Genomic DNA, 23,544 nt, shown 5'->3' on the forward strand with positions numbered 1-23,544 from the left:
AGCTATCTGATGCTTAATGCTTTTTGACCCTGAAAATTCATCATCCCCAATGTGGAGCAATGTAGTTGGTTCCTTCCTGTTCCCTCTGATTTAAAGTGACCAAGACATGCAGCCTGTAAATAGGCTATCGGTGCAGAATTGGAGGTGCCTCATATCCTGCTTGACAGCATCATTGCTTTGATTATGCTTATGGTACACAGATGTGATTGAAAGATTTTGTTGGATGTGGCATCCTACTGGCCACATCAACTACCAGGTGTGGATGCAAGCCGTCAGCTTCTCATCAGAGTCACAGAAGCGAAGCCGACAGCACAGCCAGTGCACACCAGCTTCAACCTACCATCTCGCTGCCAGCGCTGCCCGGTTATTTCAGTGCTGACCTTTTTCCCTTTGCTGTCTTGTCAAAAGCTACAATCTACGATCTGACAGTAACTAAGGAAGAAAAGGACGCAGCCAGAGCCAGGGCGCAAAATTAAATGGAATTAGCCATTTCAACAGACCATCATCCAAAACACATTAATGCTCCGGAACATCTGAAGGGGCAGGCTTCTTAACAGCAACAGCCAAATCCAGCTATTTACATTTCCATGCAAGTCTGGTATTGAAACTATATTGTCAGCTTGTATTGGTGGACAGGTTGCTGCCCAGTCACTTGTTCATAACTGACTGTGCAGAGTGGCAGTGACAGTGGAAGGAAGGGCAGCAGAGGTAAACTGTCTTGACAAGACTGAACTTCTAGATATGGCCTTTACCTACAATATTTTGTGTTGAAAGCCTCTTACTTGCTGCATCTTTTTAAAGCCATGGAAATACCTATCAATTAAGCCTTTGTGGCTGTTGCCTTTTAAGGCCATTATTTCTTGGGGGGTTGGGTGGGGGGAATCTAAGTATAATTTTATTTTATTATAAAAGCAAGTTCCTTTTATAATATAAAATTGAGAGAAAAAGAGATATAATCATCTTAGCTGGGTGTTCAAGTCACTGTGGAGTGGGCTGGCTACAAGCAAGTCTGGGGTAATGCGTGGTCCCAGGCAGGTAGTTCTGGCAGGTGGGCAGAGGCCCAGTTCCCTCGCGGCTGGCCATGGCTCTTGGCTCTGCTGGCAAAAGTAGGGGTGCTCATCAAGAATCACTCTCAGCATATCGGCTGGGTTAGATGTGGAATGGCTCAGGGCCTGAACTGGACTTAGAGTAACTCCAGATTCTTACTGGAGTAAGAAACAGCTGAATCTGCTCTACAGTCCATTTTTATTTGTTTAAAGAAGTGCCCTCCACCCCCAGTGGGAACCAGGAGGTATAGACCTTCCCTTAAAGACGTGCTTAGTGAGGTCTCGGATTTGATCATCATTCTTCAGCAAGTGTTTCACTTTAATATGCACTCCAGTCATTTTTTTTTCTTTCCCCTCCCAAAATATCTTTTGATTTTCATGTTCCTTGCAGCCTGTGTCAGTTCATAGCACTGCTCCAAGGGAAAGTTACCATGAGGAAAACCAGAGTGAGTTTCTAGTGTTTGATCAAAACTTGTGTGTGCCCTTGTCCAATTCACCCAGAGTTGCATTAGATCTCAGTGTGGTGAAATGCCTTTTTTCCAGAGCAAGCTGCTTATACGGAAAAGCGGAAGCACCCCATATCCTGATGCTGCCTTACTTTGCAGTAGCTTGCTAGTGAAGAGCAGGCAGCCTAAATATGTATTGCAGCCACCTTTGGTCCTTGTGTTATCCAATAGCAAGTTCTTCTTCCAAAGCACACAAATAACATGGCAGGGCATCATATGAAATGTTATCAAAAGCCAGATCTCATATCGCTGAAAATTAGGTATGGCTCCCTCAATCATATCAATGTTGTTTTCCTCTCATTTTTAGTACGTTGGTCAAAGTATAATTGATAGTGCATGTGGACTTGTTCATGGTTTTACTTGCTGCTAGTGGAGAACTTCATAGAAGTTTGTTCTTCTTTTCCTATGTGTAGCTGGAAAATTAATTGGTCTGGGGTTGTGCTGGTATCCTGGTATTTGCTGGTCTCAAATTCTGCTCAGTGGATGGTAGAAGTGAGCTCTGTGGAGGATTCAGCTAAAGCAGGGGATTGACATGTCAAACTGCAACTTCTTCCGTGCTTTCCCTTGCTGTGTGCTGTGGGTCTTGGCTGTCAGCTAGCTTCTTGTGTATAGCATCAAGGGGAGCTTCAAAAATACATTTGGCACAGAACAAATTTGTAATGTCTCTCCACCTGCCTGCATTAAAGATGTTATCTCTGTAGCCAGGTAGCAGCTACAGTGCATTTTGTGACCTAGAGGGAAGTTTCTCTTGCCGCTTCCTCTCCTGGTGCATCTTGTGCCTAGCCTGGCTATTCAGGCTAACCCCAAAAGGAACGGGGCTGTGGCTTGGTGTTGGGCTCCAGCCAAGAAGGCAAATAGGGTCCTGGCTTGTATCAGAAGGAGTGTGGCCAGCGGAACTGGGGAAGTGATCGTCATTTCCCTGTACTTGGTATTGGTGAGGCCAAACGTCAAATACTGTGTTCAGTTTGGGCCCCTCTCTACGAGAAAGACATTGAGGTGTTGGAGCACGACCGCAGAAGAGCAATGAAGCTGGTGGAGGGCCTAGAGAAACAAGTCTTACGAGGAATGTCTGAGGGACCTGCGTTTTTTATCCTGGAGGACAGGAGGCTCAGGGGAGACCTTAACTGAACAGATCTGCTACTGAAAGTCAAGTGCCATCTGCTGTGGAGATAGGAGGAAGGACTGGTGCTTATGGTTAGCGGAAGTGTCTGGTCCAAAAGCCATGGAGGAATCACAAGATGACATCAGCCATGTCGGGCTCACAGTGTTACTGTGGAACCTTTAATTAAGGCATTGGGGGTCAATGGGGTGCTTGTGGGAACAACCTTGAGATGAGTGTTGCTCTGTGAAGCACTAGTGCCACTATGGGATTTTTGGCCTTTTTTGCTGAATATTGAGAGTGTCAGTGTGAATGTTCTGATTCAGGTATGGGGAAGAGAAGAGCCATTGTCATGCTGTACTTCAGATCACTCTGTAAAGAAATGCTGTATTTGAGCTGTTTTTCAAAACTTTCCTGTTTTTATTTACAGAATCCTTTCAAGTTGTGGTAAGAGGCAACGGCTTTTATCATGCAAGAAATATCGACCAGGTGCTCTGCAGCTTCAAGCTGAATGACAGCCTTACTATCAGTAAGTTTCAAGGGTGATGGATTCAATTTACCCCGTGGCTGTGTCATCCATGGGTGATAGGTGACAGCCCACCTCTCTTCCATGTTGGGGGGGGTCCTTGCAGTGGGTGTGGGGGGAGCTGGTTATGGATCTACACCTAACAGAAGCTTGAAATTTATCCTTATTCAATCCTGTGACCTGTGGGCATTGTGTCACGAAGGCTTACGTGGGGCATGCTGCTGCCCAGTGAGTTTCGGTGTCGTTATAATGGTGCATGTAGGAGGTGCATACAGCCAGTGAGGAGTGAGTATCAGGTTTTAAGAGGGAGAAATAAAATTGCTCCCTATTTTCTTGTTCATCACCAGTAAAAAGAAGTAATGCTGTCTTTGATTCCCTGGTGCTGTCTTCAGACTATTTATTCACCAGCTCAAGAGCCACTCACCATAAAGCAGGGCCTTCCCAGGCCTGCTCTGTTCCTCTCTGATGCCAGTTGCTGGTCTCATTGCAGAGAGCATGTAACATGGAAACTCCCTGTCATCACTGTGCTAAACAGGGTCTTTTGTTTGCTGTCTCAGCAGCCAGGCAAAGGACTGACTGGTCAGAAAAGATTGAGTGTCCAGTTTCTCAGCAGTCTTCTCTGATTCCCAAGAAGTGTATGTCTGGCAGGGTGAAGCACAGTGTGGGATGGGGAGCTTTGCTTCTGTTCTGTATATGCTGCCCTTGTTGACTGAGCACAGTAGAGGCTTTCATATACTCTCGCCGTCAGACTGGTGCCTTCCCTAGCAGTGAATTCACTTGCAAGAGGGAGCACATGAATTGCTCCTTCATTTCCCATCCTAGTTACCTACATGGAGGCTGTGTAAAATAAACTCTAGTGGTCTCACTTTCATTCCATGTACAGATGCCCTTTGCCAGTGATTTGGTTCTCGTGGTTTACCAGATAGACAGACTTTTGGTTTTTTCTTCTTTGTCCCTAATGTACTGGAACCTTGACTAGACTTTGCACAATCCAGGCCTGGATGTACATGGGAGGAAAATGACCATAATTCCACATCTTCTTCATGCTGTATTCTGCTTGGGTTAGGTCTGCAACAGATGTTGTGATGAGACACTGATTTATGGTGGCTGTTTTTTGTTGTTTTTTTTTTTCCCCCTCAGGCTGGCCCTAAAACATATCACTATAATTTCCATGGTGTCATCTCTGACAAAGTAGATATCTTCAGATGTGCTTGGGGTGGGTGAAGCATGAAGGAACAACTCTCATATTTGTTGTTGGTTGAGTTAATTTATTTTTCTGAAGTAGAAAGTAATCAAGCCTCTAAGGTTTAAATAAGCTGGCAGCTTTTACCAGCCCCTAATTCACTTGGGTTAGTCTTTTCTGGATAAGTCTTTCTCTGGACTAGCACCTTAGTTGTTTTGTTGGGCCATTTGGAGCTAAGGTGCGGTCACAGCAGTGACTTGTCTGATCTTGTGCCTCAGATTGTGCATTTTTAGTGGAGTGGCAATGCAGGATTACTGTTGGGCCTCCTCTCGGTGTTCACAGGACTTGGCTGTCTGGATGTAACTTTCAAGAAGCAACAGGATTAGCACTGCTGCCTCCTGGAGCAGTGAAGTACAGGAAGGCAGGAAGACACCTATGGCCTTGGTTTTGACGCTGCTTGCACTAGACTGCTATAAACATAGGCTGTTTCTGGATGATGCTGCCTCAGAGGGAAGGTTGGGGACAGGAAAAACAGCAGCTAATGCAGGACTGGTCCTCACAGGAGCATCAGTCCTGTCCCCTCTCTGCCTGTCTCCTGTATATGACCAGCCATGGGTTTTTTTTTCCTCCAGTGTCTGTCCAGTTTTGCGCCACCCCATCTCTGTTCTTCCTTTTCCTTGGGCTTAAACAGTGCAGCCTTGGCTTCTCTCGTGTGTGTGCTTGGAAATGGGTAGGCAAAAATGGAACCCTGCATTTTTGTCTCCTTGAGTAACTTGTGGGATCAGAGTATTCAGTATGAGTAGAGTATGCATGCATGTGTCAGATCGGCAAGATGAATATTGCTCAGAACTGGCTTACAAATGGCTGTTCACTGCTTTCAGAAACAGAGATGTACTTCCACTTCTTAGCTGTAGTATCTCTAGCCTGATAACATATTTGCATCAACAAGAATGGTTGTCATAGTACTTGGCTTTGTAATCAGTACGATTGGGGAATACTGGTACTTCCCTATAGACTGAATTAATCTGTGGGTCTCATTGGTGTCAATGCTGCTCTGTCAGGGGGCCTGCTTGGGACAATTTCTTTGTTATATTCATTCATATTCATTCAGTTATATTCATTTCTTTACAGATGAAAAGCCAACCTTTGTTCACGACACTTACTTACTTTGTCCTGCCCCAGTGATAGAAGATGCTGGACAGTAAGTATTGCTTTCCAGCACATTTCAAGAGAGGGGGGACTTCTGGATGAGGATGTCATTATAAAGGCTCAGAATTTTGCCCAAAGTGCCAAGCTAATAAATTTGTGTGTGTGTGACAGGATTACCTCCATCCCTTTTGTGACAAATCCTCTCCTAGTATGAGCCAGCATAGCTCTATTCAGTGTTGGGTCTTTAGCAGATATTAACCAAAGGCCTTGTTGGACCATGGTCCTATATCATAGAATCATGATTTCTCCTATGTTCCTGCATCCTGTTTTTTTCAAACCAAAAGGTAATTGAATACCAGGCAAACTTTTCATTTTCATTTAAAAGAGATGTTTGATTAATTCCTTTGCTGCTGTTGTAGATGTTGCTTCCTGTGTTTTGCCATGCTCTGGCTAGTGCTGGTATTTTTTACCTGCTGTAATCCTGCAGACTCCTGGAAAATGTGGCACAAGGCCATACCTTCCCCCTGAGTGATCTTGTGGGTGCTTAAATACTCTGCTGGGGATAAGGGGGAGCGCCTCCCTCACCTTTCCTGTTTGTGGTGGAGGGAAGCTTGTTTGGTGCGGGTTTTTTTGTGGTTTTTTTTTGTTTGGTGGTTGTGTTTTTGGGGGTTCCCCCCCTCCCCACCTTGGACCATTTCTCTGATATTGGAGAATGGCTAGGGCCAGATTATTCTTTAATTTGACTGACATTTCAGTGGTTTTACCCCCCCTTGACTTAAGTACAAGTGTTGTGGATTTACTTGGATGTAAAAGGAAAAGGGTGTTTTGTTTTTTTTTTTTTTTAAAGTCTTAAAGTTTCTTGTGCTATCTAGGATAGTATTGCAAATGTCTGAGACTTTGCTATGACTCACTGTCCTAGTGCCCTTTGCCCCAGGTGGCACGGAGTTTTTTTAATAAAGAGCATATGCCCCAACTCAGTTAGACCCAACATAAAAAGGGTAGCTCCTGGGCAAGCAGAGAGACAAATGCAGGTAAGCACCTGAAGCCATGAAAATGTCTTGACTCAGCAGGACTTGTTATCCATGCGTGTTCATGAGCCAATGGCTAAAACACAGCCAGAAAAAAGGGAACAATGGATATAAAGATGACACTAAAGATAAGTGTATCTGTTTTGTGCTTTAGGGTGGTTTTCCTACAAGTCAGCATGAACAATGGGCTAACATTCATCTCCAGCTCTGTCAGCATCACCAGCACACAGTGTGTAAGTAATTGCAATGGGGCTTGACAGAGAAACCATGGGATCTTGTAAAGAGACAGTGACTCTTCAGGCAAAGCCTTCTTGAGTGAGCATGAGCTCTCTACAGCTTCTGCATCACAGTTATTGACAGGATCCCAGCAGTTCTTTGAAAAATAACCAGACTAGTTAAGATTAAATTGTTATTGGTGGTGGATACATCATTATAGGTTTAGTGAATAAAAAATTACAACAAAAGACACCAGAACTATTCCTATCCCAGGAAAGAGATATCCTCAAAGTGAGGATCTCACTAAAAGGGAATCTGGGAAAATGAGGGAAGGAGCATCAGGAAGCAACAGCCTGTTGAGCTTTGTGAGCACTTACGGGATCTGGGATGAAAGGTGCAACTGCCAGGACTTGGATCTGGAAGGGCTACAGCATGGAAGGTCCTCTAAACTTACATGGTTATTTTTTTGGTTGGAACTTAGAGCATTTGTTCTTAGACCCACACAATTGCCTTTACTAGTTCAGGATTTGCTAAGGCATTTTTACAGTTTCAGTGACAGGAGCTGATTGCTTTTCTCTTGGTGTCATGGGGGATGACCAGTAAGAGATAGCAGCTTCAGATCCTGGGATCAAACAATCAAAAAGAAGAAGCTGGCTACTAGATATGCAGACTTCTTCCTTGCCTTGGAGTAAAAATAGGCAATGCTCATAGCTGGGGCAAAGTACAGTAGAGTACAGTACAGTAGCTAAAGGTTTGGCCTTGTGCTTGTGGATGAAAGAGAGTTTGCTGAAGTACCTGACAGCAAATGCTTTGTGTCAAAGTTGAGCTTTATTGTTGTTAGTGTCAAAAGGACTTTTATAGCCTATGCCAAATACTGTCATAATGGTTTGTAATCATTGTTGGCCTTTTTGACAGCTGCAGAACAGAACAGCAGGAAGGAAGATAGAGGCAGTGACTGTAACTTGCAAACCTCACTTTCTGATGTTTTCAGCAATGAAGCTGGGAAATCTCACACCAGATTGATGAAAAAGTCTGGAGTGTGGGAACTCCGAATTTAGCAGAGATGTGTTTGTTGCTTCACCTGATTTTTTTTTTTTTTCCAAAAATTTCCTCCAAATTTTCTACACTGAAGACTGATGTTTCCACATTTTATTCCCCTCTTCTACCTCAGGTGCAACAAAACCTTTCAAGTCTGCAGTGAAACACAAGTGTTAACTGATGCATTTAGTTACCCATATGTAATTAATTTCTGATGAAGACTGAAGTCTTAGCCCTAGCTGGGATTCTTACAGGCCAGAGCGTAGACAGGAATCTTTCCTCTCAGTAGCCTTGGGATAAAGAGAGGAATCCAATCTCCAGTTCTGTCAATCTGATGTTTTTTGACCAGCCTCTTGCAGATTGAATGTGAAGGAGGAATGGAGCCTGATTCTCAGCTGGTACAATAAAAGACTGTCTCACTCCGGTTACATCCCACAAGCAGGGAGGTCAGCAGTTCAGTTTCCAACTTTGTCTTAATTTAGTGCATTTCACTCTTCTCATTTTAGAGACTCCCTCCATTTCCTTTCCTCTCGCGTTTCCTTTTCTGTGGGTAGCAGTCAGCTGGCCTCCTCAGCTCTCCTCCCCAGCTGGCCCTTCTGTCCTTCCTGTACAGTAAGTATCTTCTCCTCACTTTACTCCTAAAGACTCTGTGTGATCCCTGTGCTTATTTCTGTTCATCTGCATGAAGTCTGCTGTCTGCTTTTGAAAGACCAGCTTCACTGTGATACTTTGTGTATTTAATCCTTGAAAGAGGACTCAGCTTCTTGCTGCCAGCAACTCCCAAGCTGCTGCTGGCAAGTATCTCAGCAATTTATATGAGCACTTAGCATGGGAAAAGCAATGCCTGGGAACAAAGACTACAAAGCAAGGAGGTAATATGTGTTTGGAGTAATAGTAGCAGTGGTATGTGTATCTGCGGCTCATGCACTGCATTGCTACTGTGCTGGGATTTTTTTTTAAGGTGTGCAGCAATACTTCTTAAAGTTATGCTTGACTTTTATTCATCCTTTTCTTAGCAAACTGACTTCACTGGGAATTCATGCCTCTCAGGTGTCTGCTTTCCAGGTGGATTAGTGCTACATGGGGCCATAGGAGGGCCAGAGAGAGGGGGGCTGCAGCACTGAACTGCAGCTAGGTAGTGTGTCTTCTGACTGGACTCCTTTGAGCAGAGGGTCTGGCACATGTCACAGCAGTCCACCTTGGCCTTTGCCTGTTCCCTAGTCAAATGAATGAGGTGAGCTAACCAGTGTACCCCAAAACAGTCTGTTTGTTGCATCTGTAACAGGAAGCCACAGGCCAGTGGAGGGATGATGATGCTGTGACACAGAGATATGGGATGCTAGTCTACCTGCTTAAAAGCATGGAATAGGAGCCTTGGTTTTGTTAGTCCCGTCCTGAACATGTCAGTCCTGACAGCTCTAGGATTTAGCCTGAGAGAGAACTAGGTCCCACCCAAGTCAGGCACTTGGGATCTCACACAGACTTTGCAAAGCTCTTATGAGCTAGTACTTCCTTTTCCACCCTCAGCTTTTTCATTTTCTGAGGGGGGAAACAAACCCATTTAGAACAGTGAAGAAAACTCCTGTTGTAAGAAGGGGCTAAGCATCAGTTCCTGGTGTCATGGGAATTAAGCAAGTAGTTTCAGATTTAATAAGGTGAATCTCATTAACTTCATCCTCCATAAATCTTCTTTGGAACTTGCTTTCTTTCCATTGATCCTCCCACCTATTCTTCTTTGAAAATCTCTTAGTGTGCTCTCTATCCAGCTCCTATTCCCTCAGCCTGATTCACAGATCTTTCTTCAAGCTCTTTTCACATCTTCCCATTCCCAGGCTATCCTGCAGTTTTCTGCCGGGTTTTGCCTGTTGTCTGGTACCCCTGTGCTGGTGAATCAAACCCCTTCTCAAACTCTGAAAATCTACAGCTGAGGAGGTTTCTTTTCCCTGTGTAAAATAAATGGCTGGAGCACCAGAGCTAATCTTAACCTCATCCCAGAGCCCAGTGCAGTCCAAGGAAATGGCATGTCCCAGCATGCCACTGCCCATCTGTAACAAATGTTTAATTTCCAAAAAAGCCATGTCCTCTGTATGTTCCGCAGGAACCAAGTGGCGTATGAAAGTATTTGCTTTCCTGTAGTCATCTATTGCCCTATAGGGCAATACACGGAGTTAATACCTCTTCTGAACATACTGATGTGAAATGCTCTGAGTGCAAAGAGTCCAAGATTTACCCAGGAAAATCAGAGCTGTGATTCTCTTTGGTTGCCTGGTTGCTCTGAAAAGTTAACTTCAAGTGTTAACACTTGAATTTTTATTTTTTCTTTATTCTAGTCCTTTTGAAGAAAATCCAACTTCCATTTTGAATGTAGATCCTTAGCCACCTGGCTCCAGTGTCCCACTGTTCTCTGCAGAGGAGTAGGTGGAATGTAAGAATCAGGAATAGTTAAAATCATGATTACAGCATGTCATTAAACAGTCGAACTACCCCCAGGAAGACTACCAAGAACCAGCAGCACTAAGGACTAGTTTGCATAAGTACTCAGGCTGGGGTTGTGTGTGCAGTTTGAGTGAAGAGGCAATTCGGGCAGGCTTGGGAGCTGATGAGGCTGAGCGAGTAAGTTGTTCTGCGGTGTTGGCATGTGAACAGTTACCCATAAGCTCTTAGCTTCAATATTCCCATTCTTTGAATATCAGCATTTGGATATTCTGCATCTCTAGTTATTAAAGGTTACTCTGCATGTATTTTTAAATACCCCTCTGACAATATTAAGGGACCTGTTTAGCACAGATTTGGGAATGGTCTGTATACAAGTTTAGCACCCTTAAATATAGTGGGCTATAAGCGTACCATAAACTTATACATAAATTATACAGATAGACACCACAAACTGGAGGAGCTTCCCTGAATCATGACTTCAAATACAGATTTGTCAGACTGAATACTGATGTGACCCTAATGAAACTAGTGTTTGACTGAACGATCTACCTGAGAACTTGTGGTGAGGGAAACCTGGCTCTTTTTGTTCGGTCTAATTGTGTAACGTCAGGCCTCCTGCCCTGTTTGTGACACACACAGATAACTCAGAAGTTATCATCTTTTTTTGCAGCTGACAGGGACCATCCTTTTCATTGCTCTCCTGATTCTCTTTCTGCTGCTGGCTCTGGCTTTCCTTTGGTGGTTCTGGCCCCTTTGCTGCACAGTGGTAAGTACAGGATTTTATTCTTTTGACTTGGTTTCATCTCTTCTCTATGAAAGCACAGAGTTCAAGTGTTGGAGTGGGTGGTTATCTTCGTTTAAGAAAGTTTCTGCCAGGTTTGTAAGGCCCCGATTCCACAAATTGCTTAAAGTGCTTGTTGAAGTCACTCTGGTCTGGGTTTTTGAATGTTGCAAGGGCTACATGATTTTGACACTGCACAAGAAATTTAAGTGAGCTTGTGGACATGGCCCAAGTTTCTGTAGGACTGAGACCTCCTTAGAACAAGATTTGAAACTTGTTGCAGCAAAGGATAATTAAGCTGTTTTACTAGTATGTGCATAAGCTGTTACAGTCCATTTTAGAGACAACAGTTAGGCTTTCTTTTTTTATTATTTGTAGGAGCTGCAGATTCTGAATGAATATTTCTCACTAGCTTGGTAATCACATGACATTAAGGCAGAACTGCCAGGATACGAAGTTGTATTATGAGGTACTTAATAGGGCACTTGACTAATTGGATAGTTCAATGTGATGGATTTAGCTTCTCATCTGCATTTATTTTACACCTGCTGAAAAGCAGTAGGGTTGAATGTGGGCGAATGGACCAGGGCAAACTTTCGTGATATGAGAAAAAAAGCAGACAGGGCATAGCATTGAGATGGATGAATTCTACCATTAACTCGGATTTCTCTCATTGTTTATATATTCCAGGTGATCAAGGAGCCACCGCCACCACCACCTCCAGAGCCTGTAAGTATGCTATTTTTGAGCTGTTGCACTGTCTACAGCCACTGTGGTGTATTGTGCTGCCCTGTAGGTGTCTTAATAACACCTTGAAGACTGTAAGAGGAAGTCTCTTAGGTCAGGACAGTTATTTCTGCCTTCTAGCCTCTTTACATAAATACAGCAAAATTATTTCCATCCATAGAGAAAATAGTTGCATAACTCAGTCCACAGACCAACAGTTCCTATGGTATTTTGTTCCTTCTGCTGTGTACTAAACAGGTGTATAGGCAAATCCTTGCTTCTCAAGCTGTGCTGAAAGCTGTCCCTTCTCCAGTAAAACTGCCATTGTTCTCAGCAGGACTTTAGGCTGGATTGGCAGTAAGGAGCAAAGTCTGGCAGCTGGAAGAAAGGACAGTGAAGCTCACATTCTTCTGGCTTTCCTACAGGAGAGGGAGACAAGAGCCTGCCCTGGATGTGGCTCTGCTACAGAGTGACCTTTGGAAGGACGTTGAGCCTTTCTCCATTTAATTGGGAGCTGCTTGAGGCAGGGTTGTATTTAGCTCTTTTTAGGACACCATCAGTAGCACACTGATACTGACCTCAGCTTAGTTTCACTGTACTAATTTCATGAAAATAATAGTAATAAATAAAAGTACCTCCAGAGAAAACTCATGCCTGCCTTTATTTCTTTCCTAGGCATAGACAGTTAAATGATGGAAAAATACTTGCCTAACCCACAAGAGAAGCTTACAGTTTGCTGCTAACTTGCTGTAGCTTGGCATGAGTGTCAGGAGGCAACCACAGGTGCTGTTTCAAGGTTGCCAGAGGCCACCATTACTGTGTATGTGATCCTGTTGCTTGTGCTGGGCAGCAGCACTGTGACAATTTAACTTCAGAATACACACCAAAAATCATGCTGGTTTTAGGGTGATTAGTGTTGTCCTTAAGCATGCAATTGCAGCCATGTGGTGTTTGAAGGAGTTTTCAGAGAGCATCACACCCCTGCAGCAGAGTTCCCAGGTGCTCTGCAGTTATTCTGATCAGCAGAGATTTAAAATGCAAAGAGACTGAGCTGACGTAAGCCTCCAGGAATAATGCAGAATACAGATGTTATCCATCCCTCTGCTTGGCCTTGTCTTTATCCAGTATGGATTGTTGTTTCATTATACTTAGACACTAGCCTCCCTAGGTGCAGTGACCTGCCCTTTAGCTGATACAGTCTGGTATTGCTGCTGTTAAACCGGATATAGTTATCTAAAACGTGTTCTAAACCACAAGCATTAGATTTCCATTACTTCTCAAAATGTCTGTGGTAGCTGTTGATGTTGCTTTGATATATGTTCAGTGCAGGGGATATTTGGTATAAATCCTTCATCATCTGGAAGAATGTCAGCCGTCACTATTAACTGTGTCTTGCTACTGTCAGGCTTGACAGCAATAAGGGTTGTTAGACATGAAGGCTTGAAATCTGTTACATCGCATGGAAGAGGCAGGATATTTTATATATTACTCAAGTTCACCATGAAATCAAATATAAATGAATTTAAACTGCTGGTGTAGCTCATTGGATACTGTTTTAGATGTGGCACAAAATGGGATAAGATTTACCCTTTAGGAAAAAAAAAAACAGCCAACAACAGTACCCAACACCAAACCACACTGCCTGCCTTTTGTATTTATTTCCCTTAAGATAAAACCAAAACAAACAAAACCCTAACCAAAAAAAAAAACCAAACAAACAAAAAACCCCAAAAAAACCCGAAACAAACCGTGTTAGTAGTTAATGGAAGTGACAGTTCTAGTATTTCCTGTCCCTACTAAGGAATTTATTGGAGGAACTGGCCCATGAACCATAGCTGAGAGATCAGGTATCACTGGATAACTGATGGAAATACTTTTCCCCAAGGCATAGCCTAAGAGTTAAATATAAACAAACAAAAATTATGGCATGTTTTTTAAAAGCTATTATTGGCTTTTGGACTCTCAATTCCTTTTACATTCCAATAGAAACATATGGGGCAATTTTGAGAAATGTCATCTAGTAATCTGACAATAACTTGTGTCCCCCTCTAGTATTTGGGTTTCACTTGAATATTTTTTTTTTCTTAATAAAAACTAAGGCCAGGCAGTGTTTCTAGAAACATAGTGATGAAAATTAGTAGAGAGTACGGTGCATGGCCAGTCAAAGAGAGCACACACATCTGCATATCAGCATGAGGTGTAGTTATTTGTCTTTATTAAAGAGTGTGAGGAATGAAGATGGTATTGTAGGAGACTTGTTGGTCCTTTCCTCAATCATGTGTATCCTTGGAGAATGTCATGGTGTGACTTTCAGCTGCCTCAACTCAGCGTAATGATAGGGACTCTGAGAAATCCCAGTGACTTCTATTGGCTCGGGATGACAGAGCTGGAGATGTGTTCCCAGGGTTGTCGAACCAGAAACATTTGCCAGCTTTTAGTTGAGCAAGAACAGAAAAAAGAACTTGAAGTGAAACACTGATTCAGACTCTCCCACGTTCCAGAAGAATGATCTGCAGTCTTTGTATTTGCAGGGCAAAAACTCTGGATCTGAGCTTCCTGATAGTTTTGGAGTCTTGAGTCCTGGTTCCAAACTGTGTAGCTTGAGCCAGAGTCTACAAAGAATCAAGCAGCACAGAAAAACTGTTCACAGCTGCCATGAGAAAAGGGTCAATGCACATGTTAGAAAACTCACAGTGGTAGCTTTTTTTCACTGTTAGGTGACATTAAGCTCTAAAAGCATGATTAATAAATGGTTTCTTTGGGTTAACTGATTGCCGCATTTTCTGCATACCATACTGGTAAGCCAGCATAATGTATGATTCATCTCCACTTTGTCCTCCCTTATAAGTCAGTTGTGATTTTGAAGTTCAATGAATGTTTCATTAAAGAAAAGCTGTCTGGAGAGAGGAATAGGCAATCCTCTTTGGCTTCTCTAGCTAAAACTGCAGCTGCAGAGACAAGAGACTTGTGGTTTTTTGTCAGCAACTAAGTATAACATACAAAGCCAGATATCCAAGGTTTGGACCATAGGATGTTCATTTGTTTTCCCTAGCTTGTGCCATTTATGTGAGAACAGAGGCAATATCTCCCTGTTTTTCCCGTAGGAATCAGATGATGAAGATGGATTGCCAAAGAAAAAGTGGCCAACTGTGGATGCATCTTATTATGGAGGTCGAGGTGTTGGTGGGATTAAGAGGATGGAGGTATTTCTCTTGTTCTTCAGTGTTGTAAAAATCAGCATGTTTAATTATAAATTGTAGCAATATGTTTGTGTGTGATTTTTTAAAAAGCTGCTTTTGAGTACAGACTAGGATTTAGTTAGGGCTTGTCCTCCTGATTACTCCTACTGTCCAAGTAAAAGAAATCAAGCTACCATCATTTGCATGAATAATTAAATAAATCTAGTGTTATGAGCCAGAGAAAATCTGCAGGTAAGAAATAAGTACCAAAAGTTTTAATTTACTGAATCTAACCCTTCAGTCAATGCAGTTGGGTCCAGTTTTCTTGTCTCAGGCAAGAAAGTCTTGAGTATTTGAAGGAATTTGGGAAATTTAAACCAGTGATTCTTCTCCTCTTTTTTCTTTTTTTTTTTTTTTTCCAGTTAAGCATTAATTCCTAAAGCATAAAACCATATCTGTGGTGAAACTGGCCACTAAATCTAATCCTGCGCTAGGATTCATGCACAAGCCAGGCTTAATGTGTAAAGTGAGGTGTTACTGTGAAAGAAGTTTGCCTTGTGCTGTCCTGTGGCATAAATGTTCCAGGGAGTAAGTGGATAATGCTGTGATGAGCTGCTAGCTCCTGTGAATAACTGTGTTAGTGAAATCAATTCAACATTCCTAATCGTGGATGACATAAGACAGGGAATTGTCACTTTCTTGTATCAGCTGAGGGCCTAATGATGAATTTTTAGGAATGTCACACCAGAAACTCCCAATAGATCTAACTGGTAGTTGAAGGAGGTGGGCTAAGCCAGCCAAGAATCAGGACCAAGCTAGGGCTAACAGAACAAGAGCAATGGCTTCCCCGCAAGTCTGTGATTGAAGAACTGCCTCTGAATACCCTTAACCATTTTCCTCAAAGAATTTTATCCTTGATGCTGAGTAAACCTGTGGATCATATGTTGCCCTTGAATGCAGTATCACATTTCTGTTTGAGCTAAGTGACACAACAAAATCGGAATTTCATTTTGAAATAAGTAGCGTACAGTATGTGAAGTTACTGTCCCCTCTTCTGCAAGGTCGTCTTTGGAAGAGCTGTTTTTAGTAGTAGCTGCACAACTACTCTTAAGATGCTCTTAAGCCATTCAAGTACTTGTTCACTGACCTTGTTTTCACCTTTGAACTGAGCAACAGCTACTGCTTAGGACTGGCTCTAAAGACTACCTACCTTCAGCTGGTGCTGCTGCCTCCTTTTTGCATGAGGCAGTGGGAAGCGTATTAACACCCATACCCTAGCAGAGCTGGGCAGAGTGCTTCAGATTTCACTTGGAAGTGGGTTCATCTGCCCTGGATGCCATGAATTCCCACAACACCTTGGGTTACCAGAAGGTACAAATGCTAGTAGTAGAAGCTGATTTTGACTGACAATGTTTGACTCTTAAATGTGTGTTTCTGATTACAGTGGGAGTTTGCCTTCAGAAATTTGGCTTCATACCTGGGTGCGTCCTATCTGGTCATTTGATGGGAACTAGGTTAATGTCTCTGAAAACCACCTGCTGGTGGGGACTGTGTCTTTACTTACAATGTGCTCTCCTGACTTCAGGTGCGATGGGGAGACAAGGGGTCAACAGAGGAAGGAGCAAAATTGGAGAAGCCAAAAAATGCTATTATTAAGTTGCCAGAACAGGAGTATGAGCCATGGGAACCCAAGCCAAAAAAGCCTCATGTGAGGAAACCACCTTCCCAGCGGAAATGGTACACTCCAATCAAGGTAATGTGTCTGCCTTTTGGTTTTACCAAGCCTCTTATGTCATGCATGTTACTACGTCACAGTTTCTTAGAGTGGCCTGGTGGAGCTGTGGGAGCCTATTTAGAAAAATGGCCAATAACCCTCAACTTTGCCCATTTCTTGGAACATGTATTTCACCTGGCCCTGTGTTGCGACAGATTTCTGGGGGAGAGTGGAGGGTTTTGGCATGAGCAGAGATCTTCCTTCCCTCGGCTCACACCTTGTTTTTGGGTACTTTTGCACAGCATGGATTGAAACAGCAGATATCTGAATTCTTTGGCAAGGGGAGGGGGTGGGTCCTGTTTTGTGCCATCTCAAGGCAGCATACAAAGAGGATAGTGCACAGTCCTTGCTTTGATTGCACTGTGGCTAAGGCCTTGGGTTGGGATTCAGCTCTGTTACCCTCTAGTTTAGCCACAAGATGTAGTGTTTGATTTTGGGCAAGTCATTCAATCTCTCCACGCTTTTTCATCCTCGTTTCTCCCGTGTCATTATAGTATCTGGTGTCTGCCTGTCTTTAATGTATGTATCCTCACACAACCCTTGAGGCAGTGCAGAGCTGTTATTTCTGCTTACAGAGAAGGAAGTTGGAGGGCTAGCGCAGACCAAGGGAGCAGCATACCTTGCTCATCCCAGAAACCTCTGGCCATGTCCCAAACCACTGCTGTGTGGGGTGATGTCTCCCCTCCCCACCATGCTCACAAATCAGTTTAACGGTGCTTGGATTTATTGTCTGGAAGTACCTGTGAATTTTAAAACCTGCTTAGGTAGGGAGTCTTGTGGCTGTTTATCCATGCTCCAGCTCACCTTGCCTCCCATCAGTACAGTACTTTTGATGTCTTTTTTTTTTTTTATGCCTTTTGTTATCATAATGCCTATTAATTGTGCATCTTAGGGGAGTTCACATTAACCTACAGTCTTCCTCAGTGAGTTTTAAGTAGGGTGAATTTGGCCCACTGTATATCGGGTACGTGTTACCCCATTGAGGTCTCTTTTCTGGCTGTCTAGATAAGCAGTATACCGAGGGCAAGGGTGCAGGAGCGATGTTTGTGCAGAAGGTTTAATACAGAAAGGCTGGACCAACTCACCTGTAGTTTGATCTCATGCTGTTTTCCCAAAATTTCTTGGTCATGTCATATTTATTAATATTTTTTTTATTCCAGGGCAAACTTGATGCACTGTGGGCTTTGGTTCGACGAGGCTATGATCAAGTCTCTCTTATGAGACCACAGCCAGGAGATAAGGTAAGGTGTCACAAACACACTGGCATGTCACTTGTCTGTTAGCAGCAGTAGTGCTCTTCCCCCACCAACCACCCTGTCTTTTTTTTACTTTTGTGAGCTTGTCTCTCTTCACATTACCCTAAGGCCAAAACTTTGTCACAAGCACCAGAGATTTCAAAATGAGCTAAATTGTTTGCTGTGGCATCTATTTAAAAGTATTGCCCCAAAAGGTCAACAGCAATGTCTGCACAGGAATGATTTGAGCAGACTAAGAAGCTGGCCAGCTGCAGTAGTTCAAGCTCTCTTTCATCAACGTAAGTTCTTGGTGTTGTTTTTTCTGAGTGTGTGTGTTGGAGTCAAAGGATAGAGTGTTTGTGAGTTCTGGGAGGCTGCTCGTTTTGAATTTGTCGTTCTACAACATTAATTATCCTTCCTACCCGACTTCATAAAAATGCTTTTCAGATTTAATAATAGAGTTAGGCGATTAGTGAGAGAAATCATGACCTGTGCAGGTGATGAAGAAAATTTATAGCAAAGCTAGAGGAGAATAAAGTTTCTGTAGAATTCCGTGCAAAGACACATTTCTCCGTCATATCCTGTGTGTAGGCAGAGAGTATCTCCTGTCTTGATAAAGTCTGTTGGCCAAATATAGGTCAGGAGTAGATTCCCCCTGGGAGGATGCAGGGAGTTTGTGCTTTTGAGAACCACAGACATACCTGTGTGCTGCCCCTGGGTCACTCACGATAGCTCAGTTCAGAGCTCTCTCATGATTTTCCTGTGGCAGCATGGCACTGTTATGGTTGTGTCAGTCTTAATATTCTGGGGGGACAACTCTGTAAGAACTGAGTGCTACTAGTTTGGGCTGTTGCACCTTCAGATTTAGCTTTCTGCAGTGGAGCTTTGAAACATGAGGATGGAGCGGAGACAACAGGGTCTTTCTCCCTGCTGTGGCCCTTCTCTGGCCAGAGTCCATACATTTCATCACCCTTGCTCTCAGGCGAGGGGGTTATAGAGTTACAGCAGAAGGGGCCATGAAGTGCTTTTCTGGGATAGTAGTGCAGAGGCCCTTGTGCTGGGTTTGTCTGCTGGGATGATTTTTACACCTAATAACAGTCTAAAAAAGCAGCCCTAACTTGCATAATCTAGGGCAACTACATTACATCCCTCCAACTTTTGGCAAAATACAGTTAGGGCATTTGTCTAGTTATTAACCAAACTATGCAGCTTAAGTATTTAAAGTTTAGCCTCCTCCCTTTTTCTTTTGGTGAGTAAGGAAACTAAGAGAACAGACTCAGCTTCATATGCTACTTCATAAAATGGTTTTAACTGTTTCACTAAGCTGCATTTTCAAGGCAGCTGTGCTCAGGACACCTTATTTACTTTTTAAGCACGATCTAGAGCTTCTGAATAAGCTCTTTGGGCCCAGCTGTATTTTGATAGCACTAACACTGTATAATATGAATCTATCCTCTGCCTTTCACTCCCTCAGTTGGTACATTTTTATCAGTGCAGGGCACAACAGAGCCTCTGTTAGCCCGCATGGTCAAGAAATATGCAGGGGGCTGGCTCTGAACAGGGCTCCTCAGTTCCTTTCCTTCCAGCTCTGCTGCAGGGAGCACAAGGGACTCAAAAGAGGCAATGTAAAATATAGCAAGCTGAGGGATTATTGTATCGGGGGAACATTAGAAAAATCAAGCATACATCTGGGAAACAGGGTGGAAGAATCCTATTGAGCCAGATTCAGTGGAAGAATAGGATCATCTCTGTTCCCTGGCCTGTGAAATTAACTAAAGCTGAAGAATATTGAAAGGGAAACTGAAAAGAAAATGACTAGACATCCTTCTGCTGTAAAAAATAAAGGATATCACAGGCCTGTTTTTCATGGAGAAAGCTAGCACAGAAAAGAGCAAGGCTATTATTTGTTGTTTGGTTGACTTTTCTAGTAGCAGTTCTCCTCAGTGGAGAGTTGGCTTCTTATGAGTTAAGCTTTTGGTGGAGGGGAAGGGTATAAATATATGTGTGTGTGTATATGTAAGTATATAGGAGTATACACACACGTGCACAGTTACTTTGTGGCTGAAGAACGGGGATATCAAGTCAGTGCTATGAGTGACCAGCAGTGTGGAGAGCCTGGAGCTCTGGCTGTGCAGGGCTGGAGGAGGCCAGCTGCTGCAGGAGCAAGCCCGCAGCTCTGCCTAGGTGGGGACAAGGCCACTCCTGTACAGGTGCACTGAGAGCAGCAGGTGGATTTTGGTTTACTGTTGGGTAGATGTGAAAGTACAGCCAGACATGCCTTGGTGCACTATGTTCTTCCAGACTGCACCGTCCAAAGGCAAGTGACTGTGTGGCAATCTTGGAGAGAGAATTGCTTTGCTTTGTGGGTTTTTTGGTTTGCCTTTTTTTGTTTGATTTTAAGGCAGTTTCATAGTTGTCTTGGTTGTTTGGGAAAACTTAGAACTCAGAGGGCAAAAGGAACACACAATTTAATTGTGTTTTGGGAGTGGCATTTGGGTCCATAACTCAAAAAAAAATTCCTGTCTCTGAGTTTCCCCAAATCAGTCAAATTATTTTTACATTTTCAGGAGTTACCAGAGATACAGGTTGATTCCCACTGGAACAAGATAACTCACTGAAGTTACGTTTTCCAGATTTGTTTCATGGTTTACCTCCATTAAAAAAAAAAAAAGAAAGTTATCATTTTCCATTTTTCTTGCTACAATTGGGTGTATGTTCACTTTTTGTAGCCATTGAGGAAGTTTTGGCAAAACTTTTTTTCTGCATAATGAAAATATTAGTTATAGTAGTGAAAGAACATCCACAATACAGGGAGAAAAATATTTTTCACAAGGTTTTTGAGACAGGGGCAGGATGTCAAAGAAAAATTTTTTACACTAAAAAACTATTTAAAAATTCTTTTTGAAAAGTGTAATTTCTTTCCTCATTTGAAAATGAGTACTTTGGTTTGGGAGATTTTTCTCCTCCCAAAAATCTGAAAAACACTTGTAGAAAAACTTTCCTTTATAGTTTTGGTAGAAAAAAAAAAAAAAGTTAATGTTTTTGGTTGATTCACTAATGTATCTGGTTTTGTCAGAGAAGCAAAAGTATGTTAGACATTTTTCAGAGCTGCTCGGTATCTTCCCCCACAACACAGCCCTCTTCTCTTTGGTTCTGCAGAACACAAAGGGAATGCAGTGTTACTGCCCCACATTTTCAAAATGTGACTTCTCCCCAGCTCCTGTCATGAAGTAAAGTTAAAAACTGCACTGTTTGTATGTTTTGAGTTTTTGTGTGGTGTAGCCCATTCCAGAGTGTGTCTGAGAGCCTTGCAGTGGAAATTCAGGCTGAAGGTGTGCAGGATTACAGGGCTGACTGCTGCGTGAGATTCTCTGTTGCCCTTTGCTCTGGGGAGCTAGGGCTACTGTCCATCCATCCGAGTTTCTTCCTTCACCGTGATTCTGTTGCCTTTCCCAAACCATCTGCTCTCTTCCCCACCTGTGATACCTGTGTCTGTGTATGTCTCAGACTCCTGCCCTAGGCATTCCCTTCTGTTTCCGTCTGTGGTTTCTTCCTCTCCTTGCTGTCTTTATCAGTCCTTGTTTCCCTGCACCTCCCCGTGATGAAACAGGCTGGTGCCCTGCAGCCCTGCTCTCTGAGAGCAATGGGCTGCTGACCATCCTCTTTCCCCTGTTCCTCTCACACAGCAGGAAGGGAGCCACTGATAGGAGTGTGCTCCAGCTATGACTTTTATGCAAAGCTGGCTGAGGCTCCTGAGAGCTCCCCTGTCCTGGCTGGTGTTTTCCAGGGCATGGCAAGGACTTCTCAAGAAAAGGATCCTAGATGGATGACCCAGCAGCGCTGAACAGGATTGTATTGATAGGACTGGTTGTTAAAATCACAAGTGCTTTTCAGAACTGATTAAAGAAAACTAGCCAAGCAGAAGCTCTGATGCCCCTTCTCTTGGGAGTTGTGCCTGCAGTGTTTGGCTTGGCTCTGCAGACAGCTCTTCCTCTTGGTCTCCATTTGAGATCATGTCATGGCCCCACCACTGAAATTAGTTGTTAGTAGTTTGTCAAATACCTCAGTAAAGGGTCACAGGACCCCGCTCACTCGACTTCTCTAGTCACCCCTGGCAGGAGCTTCTGTTGCACCAGGATGGGACAGCAAGGGATAAGCACACTTAGCTCTAGTCCATCACCAGCAGACAGGCTGCTGTTTGTGGGATGGCTTTTTGCTGAGCTTTCCAGCAGCATCATCAGAGGAGTGAAGAAATTTAAAAGGGCTAGCAGCTCTCCTGAAGATTGCTGGTTTTTCTTCCTTGCAGAAATATGCAAAGGTGAAGCCTTGATGGGCACTTGTACTACTGCTGCAGTGATGGAGCCCTTAGGCTGCTATTGTTCCCTTCTTCCCCTAGAAATTTGGGGCCTAGAGGATCAGCAGTCACTCTTCTGGCCCAACAAAGGGGTTGATGGCTCTGAGGTGAGGACACTCTGGTCATTCAGCAACAGGGACTATGTCAGAGTGGCCATGTGGCCTGGCAATCTGTGTGTTCCTCAGGACACTCACGCTGCTTTGAGGACTTCCCTGTCACTGTGTTGGTGCCTTCCTGAGCTTAGTTCTGAGCTTGCAGGGGGCTGCTATGAAGACCAGAGGTTGGGAAATATTAATGGCTGGCTGTCTTGAAGTATCTCATAGAAACCACAGTAGCTGGTGCAAAGGACTCAGTAGTCTTTGCAAAAGGGAACTTTCAGGTTCTTCCCTTGGCCTCATGGATCAAAAGTGGGGCTGTTACCAGTGACAGCAAGTAAATGCAAAAGCCCTAATATGTGTAGAGGGGAAGGTGAGATGCTTCTTTACAATGGTCTGGTTGGTTGCTGCTTTCAGCAAATCCATTCCATTTTGCATTTCAGCACATATTGTCACAGGAAATTCTCAGAGGCTTGGTTTACCGAAAACCTCAACTGAAAAAAAAGACATTTTTCCCCCAAGGCAGAAGTGCTCATGTTTACTTCAAAGCTTTAGAAAGTTATTTCATTTTTGTCACTGAAAATTACCTGCAATAGACAGTGAGAGTGTAGACTGGATTTTGCTGTCACTGTTGCTCCTGTATACTCATGGGACTTTACCTGGAAAAAAGCAATGCTTTAGAGCAGTAGTACCCTGTGTTCTGCATGTGCAAAGCCCTTTCCTGGGGAAAGAGACTAGAAGCAGGCTGTTGTACAAAAATCTGAAAGCCTATTTTCCCTTCTTCATTCCATAAAACTGAAGGTAAATAGGCTGCTGTGCAGTCAAAAAAAATCACAAACTATAAGGTCCTGGTCATATTGTAAGCCAGGACTTCGGGGTTCTTTCAGGTTCTCACCATTGAGTCACCATGTGACTTTGAACAAGGCACAGCAGCTGAAACTTTAAACATCAGCCTCTGAAATGAGGAAGACAGGAGTACTTGGGTTCCTTATTCTGTGCGTCCCTTTCAAAGTGATTACTCTTAAGCTGATAGGTTTGTTAAAGCTCAGCAGGTTTGATTACCCTCAAATTTTGAGTGTTTCCTTGTAATGCTGACCACAACGTCTATATGCCTTAGTTTTCCCAACTGCAAAATAATGATGAGAGCATGGTATTTACCCTCCTCACAGCTGT

General features: G+C 43.3%; 1 protein-coding gene across 1 annotated transcript in view; it reads left to right on the forward strand.

Annotated features, from left to right (window-relative positions):
* Positions 1–23,544, forward strand: part of LOC104469539 (anthrax toxin receptor 1-like) — a 56,236-nt gene that overhangs the window by 21,229 nt on the left and 11,463 nt on the right. Inside the window, exons 10-17 of the mRNA XM_010084079.1 lie at positions 3,082–3,180; positions 5,492–5,561; positions 6,692–6,770; positions 10,898–10,993; positions 11,699–11,737; positions 14,839–14,937; positions 16,499–16,666; positions 17,848–17,928. Coding sequence (XP_010082381.1) covers positions 3,082–3,180; positions 5,492–5,561; positions 6,692–6,770; positions 10,898–10,993; positions 11,699–11,737; positions 14,839–14,937; positions 16,499–16,666; positions 17,848–17,928 — 731 coding nt within the window. The remainder of the gene's footprint in view (positions 1–3,081; positions 3,181–5,491; positions 5,562–6,691; positions 6,771–10,897; positions 10,994–11,698; positions 11,738–14,838; positions 14,938–16,498; positions 16,667–17,847; positions 17,929–23,544) is intronic.

Source organism: Pterocles gutturalis, unplaced genomic scaffold (genome assembly GCF_000699245.1).
Source record: "Pterocles gutturalis isolate BGI_N339 unplaced genomic scaffold, ASM69924v1 scaffold24820, whole genome shotgun sequence".
NCBI lineage: Eukaryota > Metazoa > Chordata > Aves > Pterocliformes > Pteroclidae > Pterocles > Pterocles gutturalis.